Source organism: Passer domesticus, chromosome 2, assembly GCF_036417665.1.
Source record: "Passer domesticus isolate bPasDom1 chromosome 2, bPasDom1.hap1, whole genome shotgun sequence".
In the NCBI taxonomy this organism is placed as follows: Eukaryota; Metazoa; Chordata; class Aves; order Passeriformes; family Passeridae; genus Passer; species Passer domesticus.
In genome coordinates this window covers 21,699,860-21,719,793 of record NC_087475.1, presented here as the reverse complement: position 1 = coordinate 21,719,793, position 19,934 = coordinate 21,699,860, and the positions used below count along the sequence as shown (strand labels likewise).

Sequence of the window (19,934 nt, the reverse complement as noted above, 5' to 3'; positions counted from 1 at the left end):
TTGTTTTTTCACTCAACTTGAAAACAAAACACTACAAAGGTCACTGCCATGTGTGCTCCCCCAAAACAAAACAAGTTCATCCACAATCAATATCACACATGGGAAAGGCTACGCCCACAGACAGAAATGCAAGGAGTTTAATCTCACTCCACTAAAACACGTTATGCAGAAAAGCCCTACCAAAACTAATCTGAACATTCAGGCCTCTTGTCCAGCTGGCTGTATGAGGCCCCTGTTTATACTCATACCCTTTTCAAAAAAAAAAACCAAAAACTTGTGCAGTAACTGACCTGATCTTCATGGGGGATTTACCTACTGTACTAAATTACTATAAAAGTAGATTCACAAACAAACTTTCAATACATCAAATTAAAATTTGTACCTTTCTCCTGGAGATCAACTAAAACATTGAGACAGAAACTGCCTTAATAAGAAAATGTTGAGGAAAGAATATATCCAATGACATTACTGTAGAACTACTGTCCCAAAAAGAGTATGCCTTTTTCCACACAGGATTCACAGTCTTGGTGTTTCTTATGGAGCCAGACACCTTAGTCATTCCTCTCATTTCAGACTAGAGGAGGAGTTGCCCTTCCTGTCTTATAAGGACACCATAATGACACCCAGGCACGCTCTTTTAGACAACAGCCAAATGCACACAATGCTGATTGTGATATAGTACTTCAAGGTTCAAATGTACACCTTCTCCTAAGCAGGTCATTTGATGGTAAAGCTCCAACTTACTGGAAGAGCATTCTTGCCATCCTCCCCTCTTCAGAGATTTTAGAGAGAATTTTGTCAGAAAAAGAAACACACCACTAGGAACTCTGCTTTATGAAGAGCATGGACAGGTTCCCATGAATGCTCCAATTACTCCCTCATACATCTTTTGCAACAGTCATGGTAAAACTCTAGTGTCAACACCCAAAATGGCTTAAAATAAGTACTCTGAACATAAGGCTAAAGAGATGAGTTCTCTTTGCCCTTGCTCTTTCTGGGCACAGGTCAAAGAATGCTTCATTCGGTGCTGTCCAGGGGCCTAAGTCACACAGCTGGGATAAAAATGCTTCCTCTCATCTGCAAAATTTCAGAGCAAACTACAGGCCACTACTGAACACATTCCACTAAGACAGAAGAGATATGTTGGAGTCCATTCATTAAAAGATTGAACATAATTCTCTACTGTGGATGAGCAGGTAATCAATAACTTTCATATGAAAGAAGAATCCACTATGACCCCTCCTGATTACAATTTTTTGATTGCTTAGGATGAAAGGCCTCTGTGCTAGCATGCTCTCTGTGAAAGATCATGGCCTAGAAATAGGCTCTAGATATAAAACACACATATTTCATTGGGTCTAAGACCCATGTGGTACATAACTCTCATAATAATCTCATGTATCTTTTCGTATAACCTCTACATGGAACTTCCCAACGCCACCAGAACTGGAAAACCCCCCTAGCCATGGAGATTTTATAGGAATAAGCAGGAATCCGTGCCCCTTCAACAAGTATTCTGAAGATCAAAGATTTTTGATTTAGGCAAACAATTCTTCTAGCCCACATCAATAGTCTACATGGAAAAAAATATTATTTGACCTATGCTTCAGCTAAAATAATTTCTACTGACATTGTCTACTGACAATGTACATTTAAAATAGGCTTAGAATTGCTTCCCAAGTTTAAATTAACAAATAGGTTTTTTAGAAGGAATACCTCTTTTGAAACTTTTAAGAATAAGGACAGTAAAGAAAAATGGATGAAAGTTCTCTAAGGGAGGGGGAGAATGAGTTAAAATCCCTTGCAAACCTTTATAAGATTAGCTGCCATTCGAACAAGAGCCAGAAGGTATAGAATTAACCCAGACTTCCTATCCATACTACTTGATTCTCTTTTAAAAGTTCTTAGTAATGTGATTTTAGTACCATAAACTATGTGAAATTAAGTCTCTGTGAAGTTTTGGGGACATCACCTCTTGCAAAGCATGTCCAGCTGCTGTCTCCCTAACCCCCACCACTGAGGCTGCATCTAAAGCAGGGCTGAGAAATTAGTGGGTCAGTCTTTCAATTCTTGCCTAACTGGGAGACACTAGAGATCCTTCCTGCTCTGATTGGGAAGAGCTAGTGTTTAGTTTGCTTCAAAGGTTGAATCAGATTACAAGATAAGTGGACATCTGAAATGAAAAGAACTCCAGAAATTGCTACCAGTTGAGATGAAAAGGGGAGGGGAATGGCTAGAAGGAGGGAGAAGAGAAAGGAATGGAACATCATACCCTTTAGCCCACATGGAATAATCTGGCTGAAACCTGCACATCCTACAGGCCACACTGTTTTATCAGTCTCCTGTGAGAACACTGGATGCTTGATGTACTTTAAAACTCTCCTCCTTTTCCTCAATTAAAGACAATGGAGAGCCTAACTTTTATAAACGAGAGCACTTTATCTTCCAAACATTACAGTCGTTTCATGTCTAACAGAAGTTTAATCCAAAGTAATTAAGATAAATTACCACATGCTTTAGCAGGTTGGGGTTAAAACGCTGAGATTTTCAATTGACTACAAAAAAAACCAGCCAGTTATCAAGTCCAAACTGAGTAATTCCCTACTTATTTTACTCTAGCTAATTAAAATGTAATCACGATTGTTTGCAGTGTGCATTCTGTCAGCAGTTTTACACTGAAAAAGAAATCTTGCCAAGAAAACACACAAAAAAGAAAGAAAAAAAAAAGCCTTTCACTATGAATTGGCTTGATCTAAACTGCCTCTTTAGCCACTGAAACTGTAAAACAAGTAAGTTACAACCGCTTGACAACGCAATAAAAAATACTAACCGCTCTCCGGGATAATGAACTATATTAATGGGCATCCTCCTTTCAGGCCATCCCGCGATGCTCGGAGCACGCTGACAGCGGCCGCTCCGCCGCCCCCGGCCGAGCCCCGCCGAGCAGCGGGCAGGACAGGGCAGGGCAGGGCAGCCCCTTCTCCGGTCGCCTTGGGTCGCAAACCCAGCCTCTTCAACCCAAACCTGGTTGCAGGCACCTAACCAACTTCCTGCTGCTGCCCTTACCACGCACACACTCAGCTCTCCTTTAATACACCCACCCGCCTTTTTTTTTTCTTTTTGTCTTCTTAAATCGGTTTATCCTTAAATACCTCTGAGACCTGCCTTTGGTGCCAACACCTTTGCCCCGAACGCAGCTCCACCCAAAGCACTTGTCCGGGCGTTCCCGGTTTCCCACCGCCCGGGAAGCCCGGGGTGAGCGAGCGGCGCGTCCCCGGCGTGCCGCCCCGGAGGGCCGCGGTGGCTCCCTTCACACCGAGCCGGCCAGCCCTTCCCCAGAGCGGCTGCGGCGCTGGGGAGGGAGAACGGCTCGCAGCTCGGAAGGGTTTCCGTCATTTGCATGAATTCGAGTAGGTTTAATATTTGCGCAGTGAAGAACAGGTGGGGAAAGGGAAAGGTACGGGCGTAGCTAGAAGAGGGGAAAGGACCGGGAGACAGACACCCGCTGCTCTGGCACTAGCTCCGCACTGCTTCCAGCTTTCATTTTAAGCCCCGCGGGTCTCCCGCCACTTCAATTCCATTTCTTCCCACTTTATCCCAATTTGTCCCGTTAGCCAGAGATGTGCCTCTCTGTCCCAGAAAAAAAAAAAAATTAAAAAAATAGCGTTACCCCCACCCTCACCTTCCAGGAGGTCAGAACTAAGTATTACACGTTCATGATTATCGCTCTTAAAAAACAGGCTCAAACTTTCCCACCGGGCTGGGGAAGCGAGCCACCTGCGGCGGCCTGGCGCGCAGGCAGGCGGAGCCCCGCGGGACCGCCGCCGCACCGCCCGCCGCTCGGCGGGACGAGCGCACCGCCGGCCGGCAGCGCCGGAGGCAGCGGCCGGGAGCGCCGGGCACCTGCGAGGAGCCAGGGCAGAGCGTGCCAGGAGCCCCACGACCCGCCGGGCGGGGAGCCCGGCCGGCACCCACAGGCACCGACGGGGCCGTGCCCACCTGTCCGGCGCCTCCAGGTGCCGCCATCCCCTGGGGGTGCGGGCCCCCAAGTTCGCCAAGCCCCAGCCCCGGCCGTCCTTTCCGCCCCCACCCCGCGCCCCGGGGCACACCCGCTCTCCGGACGGTGGCAGCGAGGCTCCCTGCACGGTGCCGTGCCCCTACCTGGAAATGCTTGAAGAAGGCGGAGATGCGGGTAATCTGGAGGCTCAGGCACCTGGAGGTGCATCTGGCGGTGGCGAAAGCCTCGTCCTGCCTTCGGGCGGCGGCGGCGGCCCCCGGCCCGTCGGGGCTGCCGCAGGCGGCCGTCACCCAGAGGAGCAGGGCGAGGGACACGCCGGGCGCCCTCCGCACCATCGCTCTGCTGGAGAGGAGGGCAGAGGGGCGGCCGGGCGGCGCGGGGGGCTGCAGGCGCCGGGGTGAGCTGGCTCCCGCTCGCTGGGCTGGTGCCGGGCTGCGCCGGGGACGGACACCTCCGCGCCGCAGAAACTACACAAGAAAGTTCAATCATTCAACTCCCCTCGCCCCCGTCCTCCCTCCCGCCCGCCCCGGCCCACGGCCCTCCCCCGCCGGCAGCGGGCGGGCCGATGCTGGCAGAGCCGCGCCATTGGCTGCGCCGAGCGCCGGCGGCGGCGGGCGGGCCCGTGCCCGTGCCCGCGGGCCGGTCTGGGGCGGCCGGACCCTTCCCCGCACGCCGCCACCTGCGGGGCACGGGCGGCCGCGGAGCCGCACGTCCTGTCTCTACACACGGGCGGGCTGCTGGGGGTGCCAGGGCCGCTGACAGCCAGTCTTAACACCCTGGTTAAGTCTCTTTTATTTCTTCTTTTAGAAATCAATTTTTAAAAAGGACGGGGAAGCATGAACGGAGGGAAATCACTTCTTGAAACTCGGTGTTTCTTACAGAGTGACACTGCGGTGAGCGCTTGTCCCAAGGTGAAACACTTACAGGCTCCTCTAAAGAGTTATTTAAAAATGAAAATCTACAAGTCATTAGTCCAAATATGTCTGTGTAATAGCTGCAAAGATTAAAACAGCAACTTGAGCTGTAAAATGGCCCTCATACAGTAAATATCAGCCTAATCCTTTCCCTCTTGCCATCAGCTCCAGGGCCAGAGCGTGTGCTCCAGTATGTAGCACAGAGGTTACCTACCACATTCCTCTCCCTGTGCGTGCTGCATGGACTCCTCCCGTCTCAAGTATGTGCTGCCAGAAAGAGCAAGTGGATCATTTCTCACCGGAGTCTGTGGATTGAGCCTCCTGAACTTGAAAATCCCACGGCTGTATGAGCTGAAATAAGTAACTTTTAGGCCATTTCAGGAGTTAGTACTAGGTCAGTTACTACTACAAGTAGTAGTTTAGTGTGGTTATCAAACCCTGTATTAAAAAGACTTCAGCAGACATCTTAAGTTCAAGTATAAGTTAAGTGTTTACTAGGACAGTAATCTAAAATCTCATAAAAGTCATCAAGATCTTCAACTATTCTGGCTGGTGCTAGCTTTACATGGCTATAATTCTCTATTAATGTTCTTATGTATACAAATGTGAAATAAAAACATATTCCCCAATGTTATTGTTCTCACCAGGCTATATGCATACACCTTTTGTGCACTGATATATCAGAAATTCAAAATATAAAAAGGTCTGCTACATCCCAACTAGGAAATCACTTGTCAAATTCTACCAGTAGATTCTAGCTATAGTTTTATTGTCTTACCACAAAACTAAGACACAGGCTGAGAAAAGATTTCTTGTCAGAAGTATTACTAATATACAAATACAACAAAAAGCAAGGCACACCTTAGTTTAGATGTTACTTTGTAGCTTGTGGTCTCTTGTCAGCTGTCAGAAATCTTCACTAGAGAAAAGCCAGAAGGCCAGAGTCAGTCCTGCCAGCGTTACCAAATGGAAATGACAGTTTGTGCCCTTGGATGCTGGAGGGACCTGCCAAAAGGCGAGGTCACCTGCCACATCCTGGCACAGACAGTGCCCTGCTGTTTGCACTGTTTCCTGTACTCTGCCAGCTGTTTTGGAAATGCCCTGGGTAAACAAAAGGTACCATCTCAGCTACACCTCCTGAAGGGGCATGGGTTGGACTTGATGATCTTGAAGGTCTCTTCCGACCTAGTCATTCTGTCAATTCTGTCAGTTCTGTGACTTCTGTGTAGCTTCTTCATTTTTGCAGCTAGAATGGTTACCTTTCCTCTTGTACTGAGCAGAGATCATAAGGGGTTCACAAATGCTTTTATTAATTCTGACTGATATCTCACCAGTAGAAAACTGGTTACTTTGCCTGATCCAGCATCTCTATATTTCGAAAGTAAAAACAGCACATGACAGAACAACACAGAAATAAATCCACAGTCTTAGCAATGTTATGGCAAATAGTGGTGACCCCATTCAGGCCTCAGCATTAAGTTCAGGACTTCCCAGTTTCTAGCTGACAATCTTTTAAATAGTTTTTCTTAAGCCTTGACTGAAACCTTTGCAGCTTTTTGCCTTGAGTCATGAAAAGAAAATTGCTTTGCTGATTCATAGTGTTTACAGGTACACTGAATGCATTGAACTTTTACCATAGATAAAAGAACTGCCTGAAAATCTGTAAATCAGATGCAAATCTAGAAAAGCCAGAAAATTCAGTTGATATATGCCCTCCACGTTACTACCAATGTCTTTTATTTCATGTATTATAAACTCCAGCTTTAAGTAAAAGGGTCTGAATCCTGTTTCTTTTGTTTTAAGAAGTCTGGTAGCAAAGGGCATAGAGCCCTTAATGATTAAAAAGTTAGTGAATACACAGTTTACTCAGTTGCTTTTGTTTGAAAGTTCATGGTTACAGAGATCGTCAGTGTAGTCACTAAATTCCTTCTCAGTAAGGGCTGACTTGGTTAGCACACAAAAGACTGGCTGTTCACTTCCAGTAAAACTGTAGTCACACAGGTCCTGTTCCCCTATGTGGAGATTATGAAACAGGCTCGGTAGCTCAAGAATTTAGTAGGTAATTAAAACCCACTGTGGTCTAAGTATCTGTTAAACCAAAGCAGTAGATATGCAAGTTTGTAAATATACTCATTTTAAAGACGTTAATGTTTGGCTACAGAATAAAGAAACTTGGAAATCAATTACGTGTACATTTCAACCAACCTGTAAATATAATTATGGTCTTTAACCAGATAAATAGATGCATTGGTACATTCATATGTTTTGCTCATTCATATGGGGTTTTTTGTCAATACATTGCATTAAATAGTCTTTTTTGTATTAGAAATAGTAGAATTAGTGCTAACAAATTTTTGCGAGTGCGGAGTATTACTTTTGTGCTAAAAATATCCGCATTATTTTCCTGCCCGTGCTTCAGAAGAGTCTGACGTACAAATGAGATTTTTTTGCAAACCGGGGGCTGTTTTTCCACAGGAGACAGCGCCACATGCTGGCATTGCGAGGCGAGAGCCACCAGGCATTGTGCCGGTTTAGTTGTGGTTAATGAATTGGGTATAATCGATTCGGAATTAAGATAGCTTCATCTGAAAGAATTGCTTCTTACTCTGTAGGTTCTGTCAAGTTCTAATTTTCAGGCAATAAAATAAAAGAGATACTGTTAATTTTAAAATATGTATTGTTTTCATATAAACCACTGTATTCTAGCTCATGGATGTAGTTTATTGTATTAAATCATCCTGATGCGTCATTTATTACTCAGTTGTCTTTAGCTTTAACTATGTTACATCGAAAATGATCATAGCTCTGGGTACAACATAATCCCCCAAATCCTCTTCAGGAACTCAGCATGCAGGGGTGCCTCACCAAAGTGCCTAAATACTAATGGAGGCAGTATGGGGAGTAAAGAAAGTGAGTCAGGGATCCATCTGCAGCTGCAGGGCCATGATCTTTGCCAGGACCAGGGAGACATGGTGGGATGGCTCCCACGACTGAAGTGTTGCAATGGAAGAATTAATGTCTTTTATGAAGGACAGGGTGAGGAGGGGGAGTTGCCCATTATGTGAGAGGGGAGATGGAGTGTGTGGAGCTCAGTCTGGGGAGGGATGAGAAGGAAGATGAGCACATGAGGGTTAGGATTAACCCTTATTACCATAAAAGAGGACAGGTAAAGGTGATGTTACAGTGGGTCATAAGCCATAAGCCACCTCACTAGGAAAAGCAAGTGTATGAGACACTATACAAACAGATGGAAGCTGCCCCAAGTTCTCAGGCCCTGGTCCTCATGAGGGGCTTCAACCACCCCAACATTGGCTGGAGGGAGAAGATAGCAAGGCATAAGCAATCCAGCCACCTGGAGTGTGGTGTTTATAACTTCCTTCTCTGAGATAGAGGAGAGGAAAAGCACAAGTGATCTGGTGGACTTCATACCAACATAGAGGTGCTCATTGGGATATGAAGGTCAAGGGCACTCTTGGTGGCAGACACCATGAGATGTTCAAAATCCTGAGGGCAGGAAGGAGAGGAAAACTGAGTTCAAAACCCAGGACTTCATCAGAGCAGATTTTGCCTTCTTCAAAGATCTGTTTGGAAGAATCCCAAGAGGTAAGGTCTTGGAGGGAAGAGAGACTCAATAAAGTCATTTTATATTTAAGGATCACCTTTGCCAAGCTCACCATCCCATGAACAGAAAGGAAGGCAAAACTGCCAGGAGAACTCTGTGGATGAACAAGGAGATCCTAGCAGTGCTCAGACACAGAATGGAAGCATACATTCTGTGTATGCTTATGAATGAGGGTGGAAGCAAGGACCAGTAAGTGGGAAGAATACAGAAACATTGAAAATCCAGGGATCAAGCTAAAGCTCAAATGGAATTGAATCTGCCCAGAGATTTCAAGAACAAGAAAGGCTTCTATAAGTACATGGAAGACAAACATAAGATAAAGAAAAGAGGGGACCATTGCTAATGAGACGGGGGACTTGATTAAATTGAATGTTGCCTTTACCCTAGACCTTATTATCATGACCAGCCTTCAGGAATGCCATTTCCAAAGAGCAGGAGGAAGGTTGAAGCAAGAAATATGTCACCTTGTCAGAAGAGGATCAGGTCAGTGAACATAAAAGTCAACTCGACATGATTAAGTCCATGGAACCTGACAGGACGCACCCACAAATGTTGAGAGAGCTGGCCGATATTATTATGAAGCCACAAAAAAAGCCACTTTGATCACTCACCGGAAGAAATGCCCAAAGACTGGAGGAAAGAAAATATGACTCCTGTCTTCAGAAAGGGGAAGGAGGACAACCAGGGAACTGCAGGCCAAGCAGTTTCATTTTGATCCCTGGGAAGGTGATGGAGCAGTTAATCCCGAAATACATTTTCAGGCACACTTCCTTAATTCTTAACATCTTCTTTAATGACCTGGGTGGTGGAGCAGGGTGCACCCTCAACAAGTTTGCTCATGACACAAAAGAGGGAGGAGTGGCTGATACACTAGTGAATTGTTCTGCCATCCAAAGAGACTTAGCAGGTTGGAAAAATGGGCAGTCAGGAACCTCATGAAGTTCAACAAGGGGAAGTAGAAACTTCTGTACCTGGGGAGGAACAGCTCTATGCACAGATATAAATGCTGACGACAACCCATCAGGAAAGCAGCTTGATAGGAAAGGTCCTGGGGGTCCTGGTGGAGTTCAATATAAGCCAGCAAAATGCCCTGAGAAAAAAAAAAAAAAAGCCTGAAAGATATTCTTGTCTGCATAGGGTAAAGTACTGCAAGCAGATCATCCTTTCCTCCCCATCAGCGCAAGTGAGACAAGGACCTAATAGACAGCATCCAGAAAGGGCCCTGAAGATGCTGAAGAAACTGGATCATCTCTCCTATGAGGGAGGGCAAAGACAGCTGAGACTGTTTGGGCTATAGAAGAGAAGACTGAGGGGGAGATCTTAATGTTTATAAAATCCAAAGGGACACTGGCTCTTTTCACTGGTGTCCAGTGACAGGACCAGAGGCAATGGACACAAACTGAAACTGAGGAGGTTCCCTGTGTACATCAGGAAACATTTTTTTTTTTTTTTCTCTGTGAGGGTGGTCAAGCACTGATGCAGGTTGCCCAGAGCGGTTGTGATATCTCCATCCTAGAAGATATTCCAAAGGTGTCTAGACCTGGTCCTGGTCAGCTGGCTGTAAGTGTCCCTTCTTGGGCAGGGGAGTTGGACCAGATGGCCTTTTAACCTCAACCAGTCTGTGATTTGAACAGTACAATGATTGAACTAACAAATGTATTCTCAATTACACTTCCCAAATGGAAAAGAAATTTAAATTAAAATGTTCACTTTAAATGTTTGCCTTGAAAACTAATTGCTGGCCATGGTCTTCACTGAAGTCTGCAGGTACTTTTTTATAGAAGTACTTATTTAATGCAAAAGTACAACTATGTTTGAACTATATGGGCCTTTTGAATATCAGTGGTCTATTTGTTTTGTTAATGAATTCATGGCCAGGGATTAATGAGGTCTTTATATGTCCCACTTACAGTGCATGTTTAGTTCACTAAATCAGGATATACACAAAGAAGGGAATATATATATAAAAGATATACAATAATTTATGTGGAATATTAGGTAAATTTTTAACTGTATTAACTGCACTTATAGACAATAAAATGTTGGGGATGTCCAGGTCACCTATGATTTCTTGATTGTTTTCTTGCTAACAAAAGTTCAACAAAGAAATTTTAATAACTAGAACTCTGCTAGACACCAGTCCTTATTCTTCTTTCTGAGCTTTGAAATCGGCCTGTGTTTCCTGTAGCTTTCTGCTGCTCAAGGGAAAATTGGAAATTACCATGGAAAATTAAGGGATTTTGAAAGATGCTTCCACAAAACCATTTCTTTTTTCAATTAAAACAATGGAAGCCAGAGCAGACATTGAAAGAATTAATTTGTGCCAGAAATTATGCCATCTGAGGACAAAGCTCATGCCTGTGAATGGGAGGAGGGGGAATACTTTCTTACGGCTTTGAACATTCCTTCAAGGTTTGAATACAACTCCATTCCTTTGGTAAGGACTGCATAGAAACTCTTTTTTCCCCATGGTTTCTTGTAGGTGGTCTGTATCATTCCTTCCTCTTGTGGTCCCTGAAATTAACTATCTTCTCCAGCTCCTTTTGAGAAATATAATTTTGCATAGTCCTAGGTCAAGCCTATGAGTAAATTCCAGAAATCTATCTCTGTCTTGTAAAGCTGATATTCTTCATTCATACATTGAGTCCTTATAATAATACTATCTCCTGGGAGCAGTTCAATAGGAATTTTCTTCATCACCTCTTCCTCTTGAACAAGGGAAATCAATAATAGGTATTAGAATATTAGTAGTGCAGTTGTCAGTCATAGTGGATGGCAGGATGAAGTAAGGATTCACTGTTCCAAAGATCTCATCATCTCTCATCTCTCATAAAGCAAGAGGAAATAGATATATATCCAAAGATTTTGAGGAAGCAGGAAACCAATTAGGTAATTTTGAATATGTGGTAAGTCTCATATTGTGTGTTTGAGCAGTCAAATCTGTGGAGGGGTTTGAAGCAAAATGAGGGGATAGTTTTAGTGAGATTATTCCCAGGCATAAAAAACATAACAGAAAGTATAAAGATGCTTTTTTTTTTAAATTTAAGAATGAAAAATAATTCCTGATATCATCAGTTGTCTCCAAAAAGGATTGAATTTTTCAAGGTTGAGCTACAACCTTATGTTCTGTGTCTTCATGAAGTGCAGAAGAGAAGCAAATTCAGAAATACAAAGAGAGACAAGATCACTCAAACAGAAGGTTTGGAAAGCAACTTTTGTTCTGCTGTTGGCAAATAAATATTTGCTACTACATCAAGAGCAGAGAAAAGAAGTTACAATGGAAAATGATAGGAGTTTAGTTGCATGGATGAATATAAAGGACTGAACATTAGAGACATTATGCCAAAGAATTCAGATTTAGACAAACTTATTTTCAAGATGCGAGGATCAACCCCTTAGACTCAAAGATGCTCAAGTCCTCAAGTGATGATCCTGAATAAGATTTCATGCACAACACAAAAGAAAGAAAACTAAATGAGATTAATTAGGAAAATGTTGAGCTTGAGACACCAATAAAGAAAGGTCAGAGGCAAACTGCTATTAGTTGAATGAAAATACTTATTTCCTCCCAGGGCCTCTTATCTTCTTCAGGGTCACAGAGAATAGGGCAAAGCCAAGCCTTCAATAATTCCAAATCTATGTCTTCAGTGAGTTTGCAAAAATAAGTTTTCCAATAAAAATATATTTTTCTGGCATGTTCCCTGCTGATTCTTGTCACTGCAGTCATTTGATCTGATTTCTGGTTTCAAACTGTCCATATTCTTCATCTTGTGTTTTGTATATGCCTCACTTTCCTTCTGATTGCACTACAGCGTATTTTTAAACAGACTCTCCTCTTTATATCAGAAGAGAAAACAATTTAAAAAGCAACATAACCTCAGGGATTTTTTTTTCTGTTATTGTCTTAATTAAGAATGTGTACCTTATTTGTAGTCTGACTGCAGTATTTATTAATGTTTGGACATTGAACTTTTTTTCCACCTTTTGGATAGATGAAGACTTCCTTTCATGTTGAAATTCACCTGAAGACAGGTCAAGATCTATCTGAAGCTAAATCTGGGGTGTAAGGGAGGTTTCCCTGCAGACCACGATTAACTTCTTTTGTAAATGAAACAAACTGAAATTTCTTTGTAAAGTGTTTCTGTATTGCAGATTAAATCTGGTTTTTTTCAGAGACTTTCTGACCTTGGGGTGTATACCTAAGGATTGGTCATTTTGATTCTAGTAATAGAGTCAATAATACCGTAAAGATGAAATATTATATCTATAATCTCCTATTTGTCTTCAACATATACAGTTAAGAGCTACATTAGTCTTAGTCACTGTATTTTGCTGGGAGCTCCTGTTCAGTTGGTTACTCAACAGACCCCAAAGGCTTTCAGAGACAAAGCCTTTCCAAGAAACATCTGTCTGTGAGTGTGACCTACTTTCTGTGTTCCTAGATGCACAATCATGCATATGGCAGCATTAAAATTCATGATGTTTAAAAATGAATTCTGATCACTGAATGATTCAGAATTCTGCATATATTATTTATGACTTGAGTCAATACTCATGTCACATGGAAACTTTGTAAAAATTGATTTTATTATGTGTTTCTAATCAACAATGCACAAACTAAATAACACTGAGTCCAGAACAGACAACACTAAATTCATTAATTTGTTTATGATTTTTCATTTCCAATTAGTTTTGGAGAGAGTATAATTATATCTACATAACACATTACACTGATTGTTGCTGAATGTCAAATTTTAGTTAGAAAGTCACATAATAAGATGAGTGACATGCTTTTTACATTGCCTTTGCCTATCAGATTTGTAATCACCTACAAGACAATATTAGATTTACTTTTATATGTGTATGAAAATTGTTTCCATGCATTTATCAATTTAATTTACTAACATACCTACCATTATTGCTTTTGCCAGAGAGAAACAGACCTATCAAGGTGAAAACCCTCCTGGGTTTGAAATCCATCAATGGATGTGTATGGAGTCTGAACAATTTTAGCAATTCTTTTTAATTAGCCTCAGCCCTAAGCAACCACCCAGCCTATTACACGACATGCATCAGTTCTCAACTCGCATCAATATATAATTTTAATATAATTCATCCTTTATTTGCAAATTATTTGAGAAAACATCACTCCAGATACCAGGACTGCAACATAATTAATTAATCCTTTTAATAATTAACATAATTAATTGATCCTTCTTAAACATACCTAGCTAAGAATTATGAAGTCTTAATATTTATGTTCAATGTCTGCAGTAACGTTTTTTGAACACAAATTAGCTAAAAGAAAGGCAAGATATGCAATAATATTGTGTTCCCTTGAATTAAGAGGAAACCTTTTGATGTGTTTGAGAGGTTGTTGTGTACTCTGTCCTTCAACTTAAAATAACACCAAAAGTGAAAGAATGAAAAATGACAATAATTAAGAAGAAGCTGATCCTTCAAATTTGTTTTTTATGGAATTTCCTGCTCTGTGTTGCAAAGGTTAAGATTTTAAATACAGAATAATACAAACTATTGTTCACAGTCTTTTCTTCAAGGTTAATTGATTTTGAAATTAATAGAAGGAAAATTCATAGCAATTTTTTTGCCTGTGTACCCAATCTTTTATTAATTGTACTAAAAATGATTTAGTATGTAACTGTGCTACTGCATGTGCAGAGAGACACATATGAGAAAAACTCCTAAGTGTATTGAAGGACTCCAGAAAAGTTGCTTTTTTTACCTCTTTTCACTTGGTAATAAATTTCAGTGGTGTTGTTCCTTGTACCACTCAGAAGAACAGAGTCTGGTGTATGACTCCCTGTCATACCAGAACTTATGGGAATGTGACCAAAAACAATATAAACAGCTATCAGTACTGATATGCACTCTCCAATGCCTTCAAATATGATTTCATTATAAGAAAATACTTTAGTGATCTGTGCCAGTTGGTCAGTCCTCAGCTTGTGTTGGTGCCTGGGATTCTTCCTTTTCAGGTGCAATGCTTGTTTTATTTCTTGAGATTCCTCTTGGGCCCTTCCTTCATCCTGCCTTTGGATGGTGGTGCTGCCCTTCATCACATTTAGTGTTTTCCCATATTTGAGGTTGAGGTCACTTGCAACCTGGGTGAAAGTGCACTCCATTACTACCTCAGGTTACTGATAGAGCTGTTGAACCTGCCAGGTCCCAGTGCAGAGCCCTGCGGTATCCTCTTGTCACAGGCAGCCACATATAGTGCTCCCACTGGCCACCCATCCCTGACCCTGCACATCCAACAAGATTTTTGCCATATTCTTGTCCAGCCGTGGGCTGTGGTGGTCTAATTTGGCTAAAAGAAGTAATTAGTTATGGCTTAGCTAGATGTGTGGAATGAGCCTGTCAAATCCCAAAAATGCATCCCCTATTACTACTAAGCAGAATTCCTTCTGATTACATCGAAGATTAATTTTGAACTGTGTGTCTCAAGAAACATGACTGATTTGTCTGATTTGTCTTTACAAATGTCACTGAGCAGATGGAGTTTGGCAGCTTGTCCAGTATCAGTGTATGTACTTAAGATATTGGGTAGTCATCAGGCCTTCAGCAGCAAAAACTATTAGTTATAGGAATTTCCAATTTCTCTTGGCTAAGAGAACAAAATCCTTCTTTTTTTCCTCCCCACAAAAACTCTGAAAATTTGGTTCAGAGTTTGAAGGAGTCAGAGGTTAATAGTGAAAGAGTGATACAGTGTTGTGGCTCTCCCACAACATACATTCCAATGTTTTAAACACTTTGTGCAGAGTTGATACCACTGCGTACGCAAATTAAATAGAGAAACAAATAGTTATTTATGGCTGGCTGAACTGATCAGAACTCTTTCAGGTAAATGTATTACATTGAAAAATGTGCTTTCATATAGAATGGAAATGTTTTTGAAATATTTAATTTTAACTAAAATTTTCTAGGTAAAGACAGCTTTGAAAAGAAAACATGAAGCAGTTAGATACCTACATTAAATAATCTCCTGTCTGGGTTTGTAATGAAGTTTTTGACTGGGGAAAAAAAAGAGGACCAGTGTTTGAAAAATGCCAGAATTAGTTTTGGGATTGATTTAAAGAAAAATAAAATATTTCAATATTTTTTTCTTACTGTCACATGCCAATAGCAGTGAAAATATCCTTCCCTACCCACTGCTCACATAACAAATCGCAATTTTATTGTTTGTTACTGCAAAAACAAATTCTGTTGTTGTTTTATATCATGGTCTTGATGATGAATGAGGAAATCCCATTTTTTCTGACCTGCTCAGGTTATTTGTGTAGTTTTCTCAGCCTTTAATAAGGCCTGTCTGATCATCTATATTGTTATGAAGACTTTAAAAGCAGAAAGACAATGTACTTGTCAAAGGTTTTATACCTACCAATTGTCTATAGTTGTCATGGTAACTATGGAAAGGAAGAAAAAAAGGAAAAGCAGGTTGTGACTTTCTTAAAAGATAGTATTTAATGGTTGTTAGAAATAAAGTTATGAGAAAATACAGTGCTTTCTTCAGTGCTTTGTAAGGCAAAAAAACAATTGTTCCTATATTTTACAAATAAAAAAAAAAACCCAAATCATGTTTTATGTTCATTAGAAATGACATCAAATTTTCCTTTCCATTTCAGTCCTCCTAGCCCTGGGCATTCCTGACAAAATAACAAAACTCAATTTAACATGTGTATTTTAAGAGCAGGAAACCCTTTCATGAGCATTATAGTATTTGAGAGCTCTTTTATTATGTTTTCCTACCTTCTTTATCACCTTATCATCAAAAAGGTGGTATTTTTCACCCTCTTAAAATAAAATATAATGATTTTGATTAAGCTAGATCCCTTCTTAGTGACAAATTACATTGTGTTAAAGGGCTACATGACAATTTATGAGACAATTCTGAAACATATGGATTTTACTGAAGAATTTTTTTTTTCTGAACTGGATAAATTACCCCTCATTTCCTAATTTACCTAGTTATTTTAAAATAAGGCTAGTCAATTTGAAAATGAGTGACAGGATCAGATTACAAAAGAAAAAATTTCTTCACGTTTTCAATCTAAAGAAAGCTTTTTATTTTATACTATTCAATTTTGAGTAGTCCATTTATTTTTACATTCAGACATACAGTTTCTTTTATGTTGCCTGAGTCTTTCCATCTCCAAAAACTTCTTGGAAATTGTCATATGAAAAAAATCTATGCAATTGCTAAATAATTGTACCATTTTGTCACTGTTGAAGAAAGGTTTCAAGAGTCACACTCAAAGTATTTAGAATATACTTTCATTTTGACATAAAGGAAACTGTAGGGAAACTGTCCTAAAGACATAGGAAGTCAAGCTATAATGGTCTGTATGGTTCTTAGTTTCCATGAAAAGCACCTACCAGTGTAGCCCAGAAGTGTGACTTTTGAATGAGTCATGTGTCTAACAACTATCGGAGAGGTGGTTTCTTGCCAATTTGCTGCATCACACTGGAGATATGTAATTAGTTCTTTGTGGGAAATGGATTTGTAGAGAATTCTCAAAGCCTGACAGAAGGTTCACATAATGTGCATCTGTATGCAAAATTTGAGATAAGAAATGCTGACTTAGAAATGCCATGGAATAGAACAGACTTTGTTGAGAGAGAAATGGAACTAAAAATAAGTTTCAAAAGATGGCCTTGCAAATAAGACTAGATACTTTAGAGAAATAGAACTATGAAAGATACTTTGTAGTAGGACCCACAAGGGGTAATTTTAGATTATTTGCTTTAAGGCATTTACAGCATAGTGTGGCAAAAGCTGATAAGCCAAGAAATGCTTATAATTTATTGTAATTGAGAAATAGTTGGCTTCTGATTGTGATGGTAGGAATTATAACACCTGTATTGTCTCACCCTTCACATGAGGCTAAAAATAGAACAAAAGTTTTTTAAATGCCTCTCAGTTGCCCCATCTCTGGGTCAAAAAAACGCTTAATCCAACAGTTCCTCTTTTCATATTGCTCCCCACTGAAGTCAGAAGGATTCAGTCCTTGTGTGACAATGGCATACACTGCTGTGACTGAATCTGAGAAGTGAGCCGGTTGCCTGGAATGCAGTATTTCTGCAATTCCTGTGATATATTTGTGTAAAGATTTGAGTGAATGATTCAACTCTTTTAAAACTGAGGTACATATATTTCCAATAGAAGATGACAGCTCCATTTTCATGGTTTTTGTGCACCACCAGAGGGAGAAATCCTGTGGAAAATATAAATGAGATTTGATTGCACAGCTAAATATGTTAGCATGATGATTATCAGAAATGGATACAAATAATTGTCAGGGTCATTTTGATTTTTGCAATTTTGTAATTTTACAAATTTTGCAATTTGTAATTCCTAGTTTAGAATGCTTGAACTTATGATTATAATGATTTTAATATTGGGTTTATATGGAGCTTTATGGCATATAACATACGAATATATAAAATTCCTTTTCTCAGTAGTTGTCCTATATCTTCAATAAATACTTTTAAATAGAAGTTATAAAATATGGATGTAAAATGAAGTGCATGACAATATAAGAGTCATGTTATAAAGAGGCGTTCTGCAGAAAACCTTGAATCTAATAATCCCCATCTGATCCAGTTTAAATGTGAATCTAATGCTCTTTGAAGTCTCTGTGTATTGAGAAGCAGGGTACATTATCCCAGGTGAGATTTATCTCCAATATAAGAAAATTAATTTAATATAAGAGCCAGCTGTATGAAGAAATAATTTTGGAGAATATCAAGGGAGCTGGAAAAGAAGTTAGGGCTTTAATGTGTGTCACAAAGTACTTCTGTGAGTCCTAGAGATTCTTTGTTGCATGTTTTTCCTGCACTGTAGCAAAGTGATTTTATCTGCTCTTTGTCTTTTCTCCTCTCCCTGCCCAGCTCTCCATTTCCAGAACTAAATATACATTTTAGACATTGGCTTCTAGAGCTCCAATCCCTGCATGAACCAAGAAGGAAATGTTTCTTTTGTTCACACCAAGGGGTTGTTATTATTCTTCTCAAATGGGACCAAGATTTTACCTCAAATATTTATGACCAAACTGTAGACAATAAGGACTATTGAATTTTGTGAAAAGTTAGAAGATTAAAAAAAATTTCTTAAAGATTATTTGCCTACAGTATGTTCTCTGGTAGGACTGTTCCACTTGCCATATAGCTGAAGATAAATCATGATTTCCCCCACACAAATATGCTTGGCAATTCTTCTTTATCAAAAAATACTTAAAGCGCTAGGCATTTAATAACTTTAGTATTCCATACATCTGCTTCATTTTTACTAGGTATTCTGAAGAAAACAGTTGGATCCTGAAGAAAACACCTGGATCCATCCTTAGATTAAACTAACGAAAATAAAGAAATTCTTATATTACTCATATATATATCATATAAGTATGAATACACATACAGCACTTGAATACAAATGTGTGTTTGCTTATGCATTTTAGCCTGGAAGATAATTTATTAATTTTCAAATCAGAAAAAAAGGAATGTTTTATCATATGCATGTATTTAAAATTATACTCTTTCTGAAGATATGTGTTTTTGCAGATTTGCCATCCTTTTACCTGTTGCCACATTTCTCTTTACAGAGAAAAGCAAGGCACAATTCTTCCCAAGGATTTCTGAGATTCACATTCTCTGAACCTCAGAAAAAGGGAAAACACAATTCTTATCTCACTTGCTGTGCCTGTGTTGTGCTAAAGTAGAATGCAATATGGAGATTGTTTACCCAAAGTGAAGATGCTTTGCTTCCTTGGCCTATCAGGGCCAAGAGTGTGTGTGTGTGTTGGGACTATCACGAGACAGTCAGGAGAGAGTCAGGAGATGAGTGCAGTTCTGTGCAGTTGTGTGCAGAGGGAATGCAAGGCAGATTCAGTCAAGACGTATGTAATACAGTATAATAAAGTAATTATTTAACCTTCTGATAAGACAGAGTCAGCTGCATCATTCTCTCCCCTTTGTTTGGGACACATTTCTTCAATATGCACCACTAGACAATTTTCTATTATGCAATCTTCAAATGTTTTGCAGCATCCTAATTAGGAAGTTCTCTCACTTGTTCTCACACACAGCAATTTTCTTTTTTCTATTTTTTTTTTATTTTTTCATTCAATTATCTAGCTAAGGAAATTGGTATCTATTTGGAGGGATAAACCAAGAGTGGCAACAGCAACAGACTTGTGATGATAACTGTCTTAGAAACACATGCTCTGTTAAAAAACTCATTTTTGTTTCCTGAAAAAAGGAAAAATTCAGTGGAACAGTCAGAGACTTTACAAACTTAGGCTTCTCTTCTGCTGAGTTTTGTGTTGTGACCCTGAGCAATACTTTTAACTGTCCTGTGCTTCAT

At 40.3% G+C, this 19,934-nt stretch overlaps 1 protein-coding gene and 1 long non-coding RNA gene across 2 annotated transcripts in view; one reads left to right on the top strand and one right to left on the bottom strand.

Moving 5' to 3' along the window:
• Positions 1-4,534, bottom strand: part of ANOS1 (anosmin 1) — a 128,173-nt gene extending 123,639 nt beyond the window's left edge. The window contains exon 1 of the mRNA XM_064407744.1: positions 4,162-4,534. Coding sequence (XP_064263814.1) covers positions 4,162-4,353 — 192 coding nt within the window. The 5' untranslated portion in view covers positions 4,354-4,534. The remainder of the gene's footprint in view (positions 1-4,161) is intronic.
• A 290-nt stretch (positions 4,535-4,824) lies between these two features.
• LOC135295237 (uncharacterized) lies at positions 4,825-5,889 on the top strand. Its single transcript, XR_010357271.1, has 2 exons — positions 4,825-4,911; positions 5,098-5,889. It is a non-coding gene; the product is annotated as an uncharacterized LOC135295237 (long non-coding RNA).
• Positions 5,890-19,934: the final 14,045 nt, after the last annotated feature.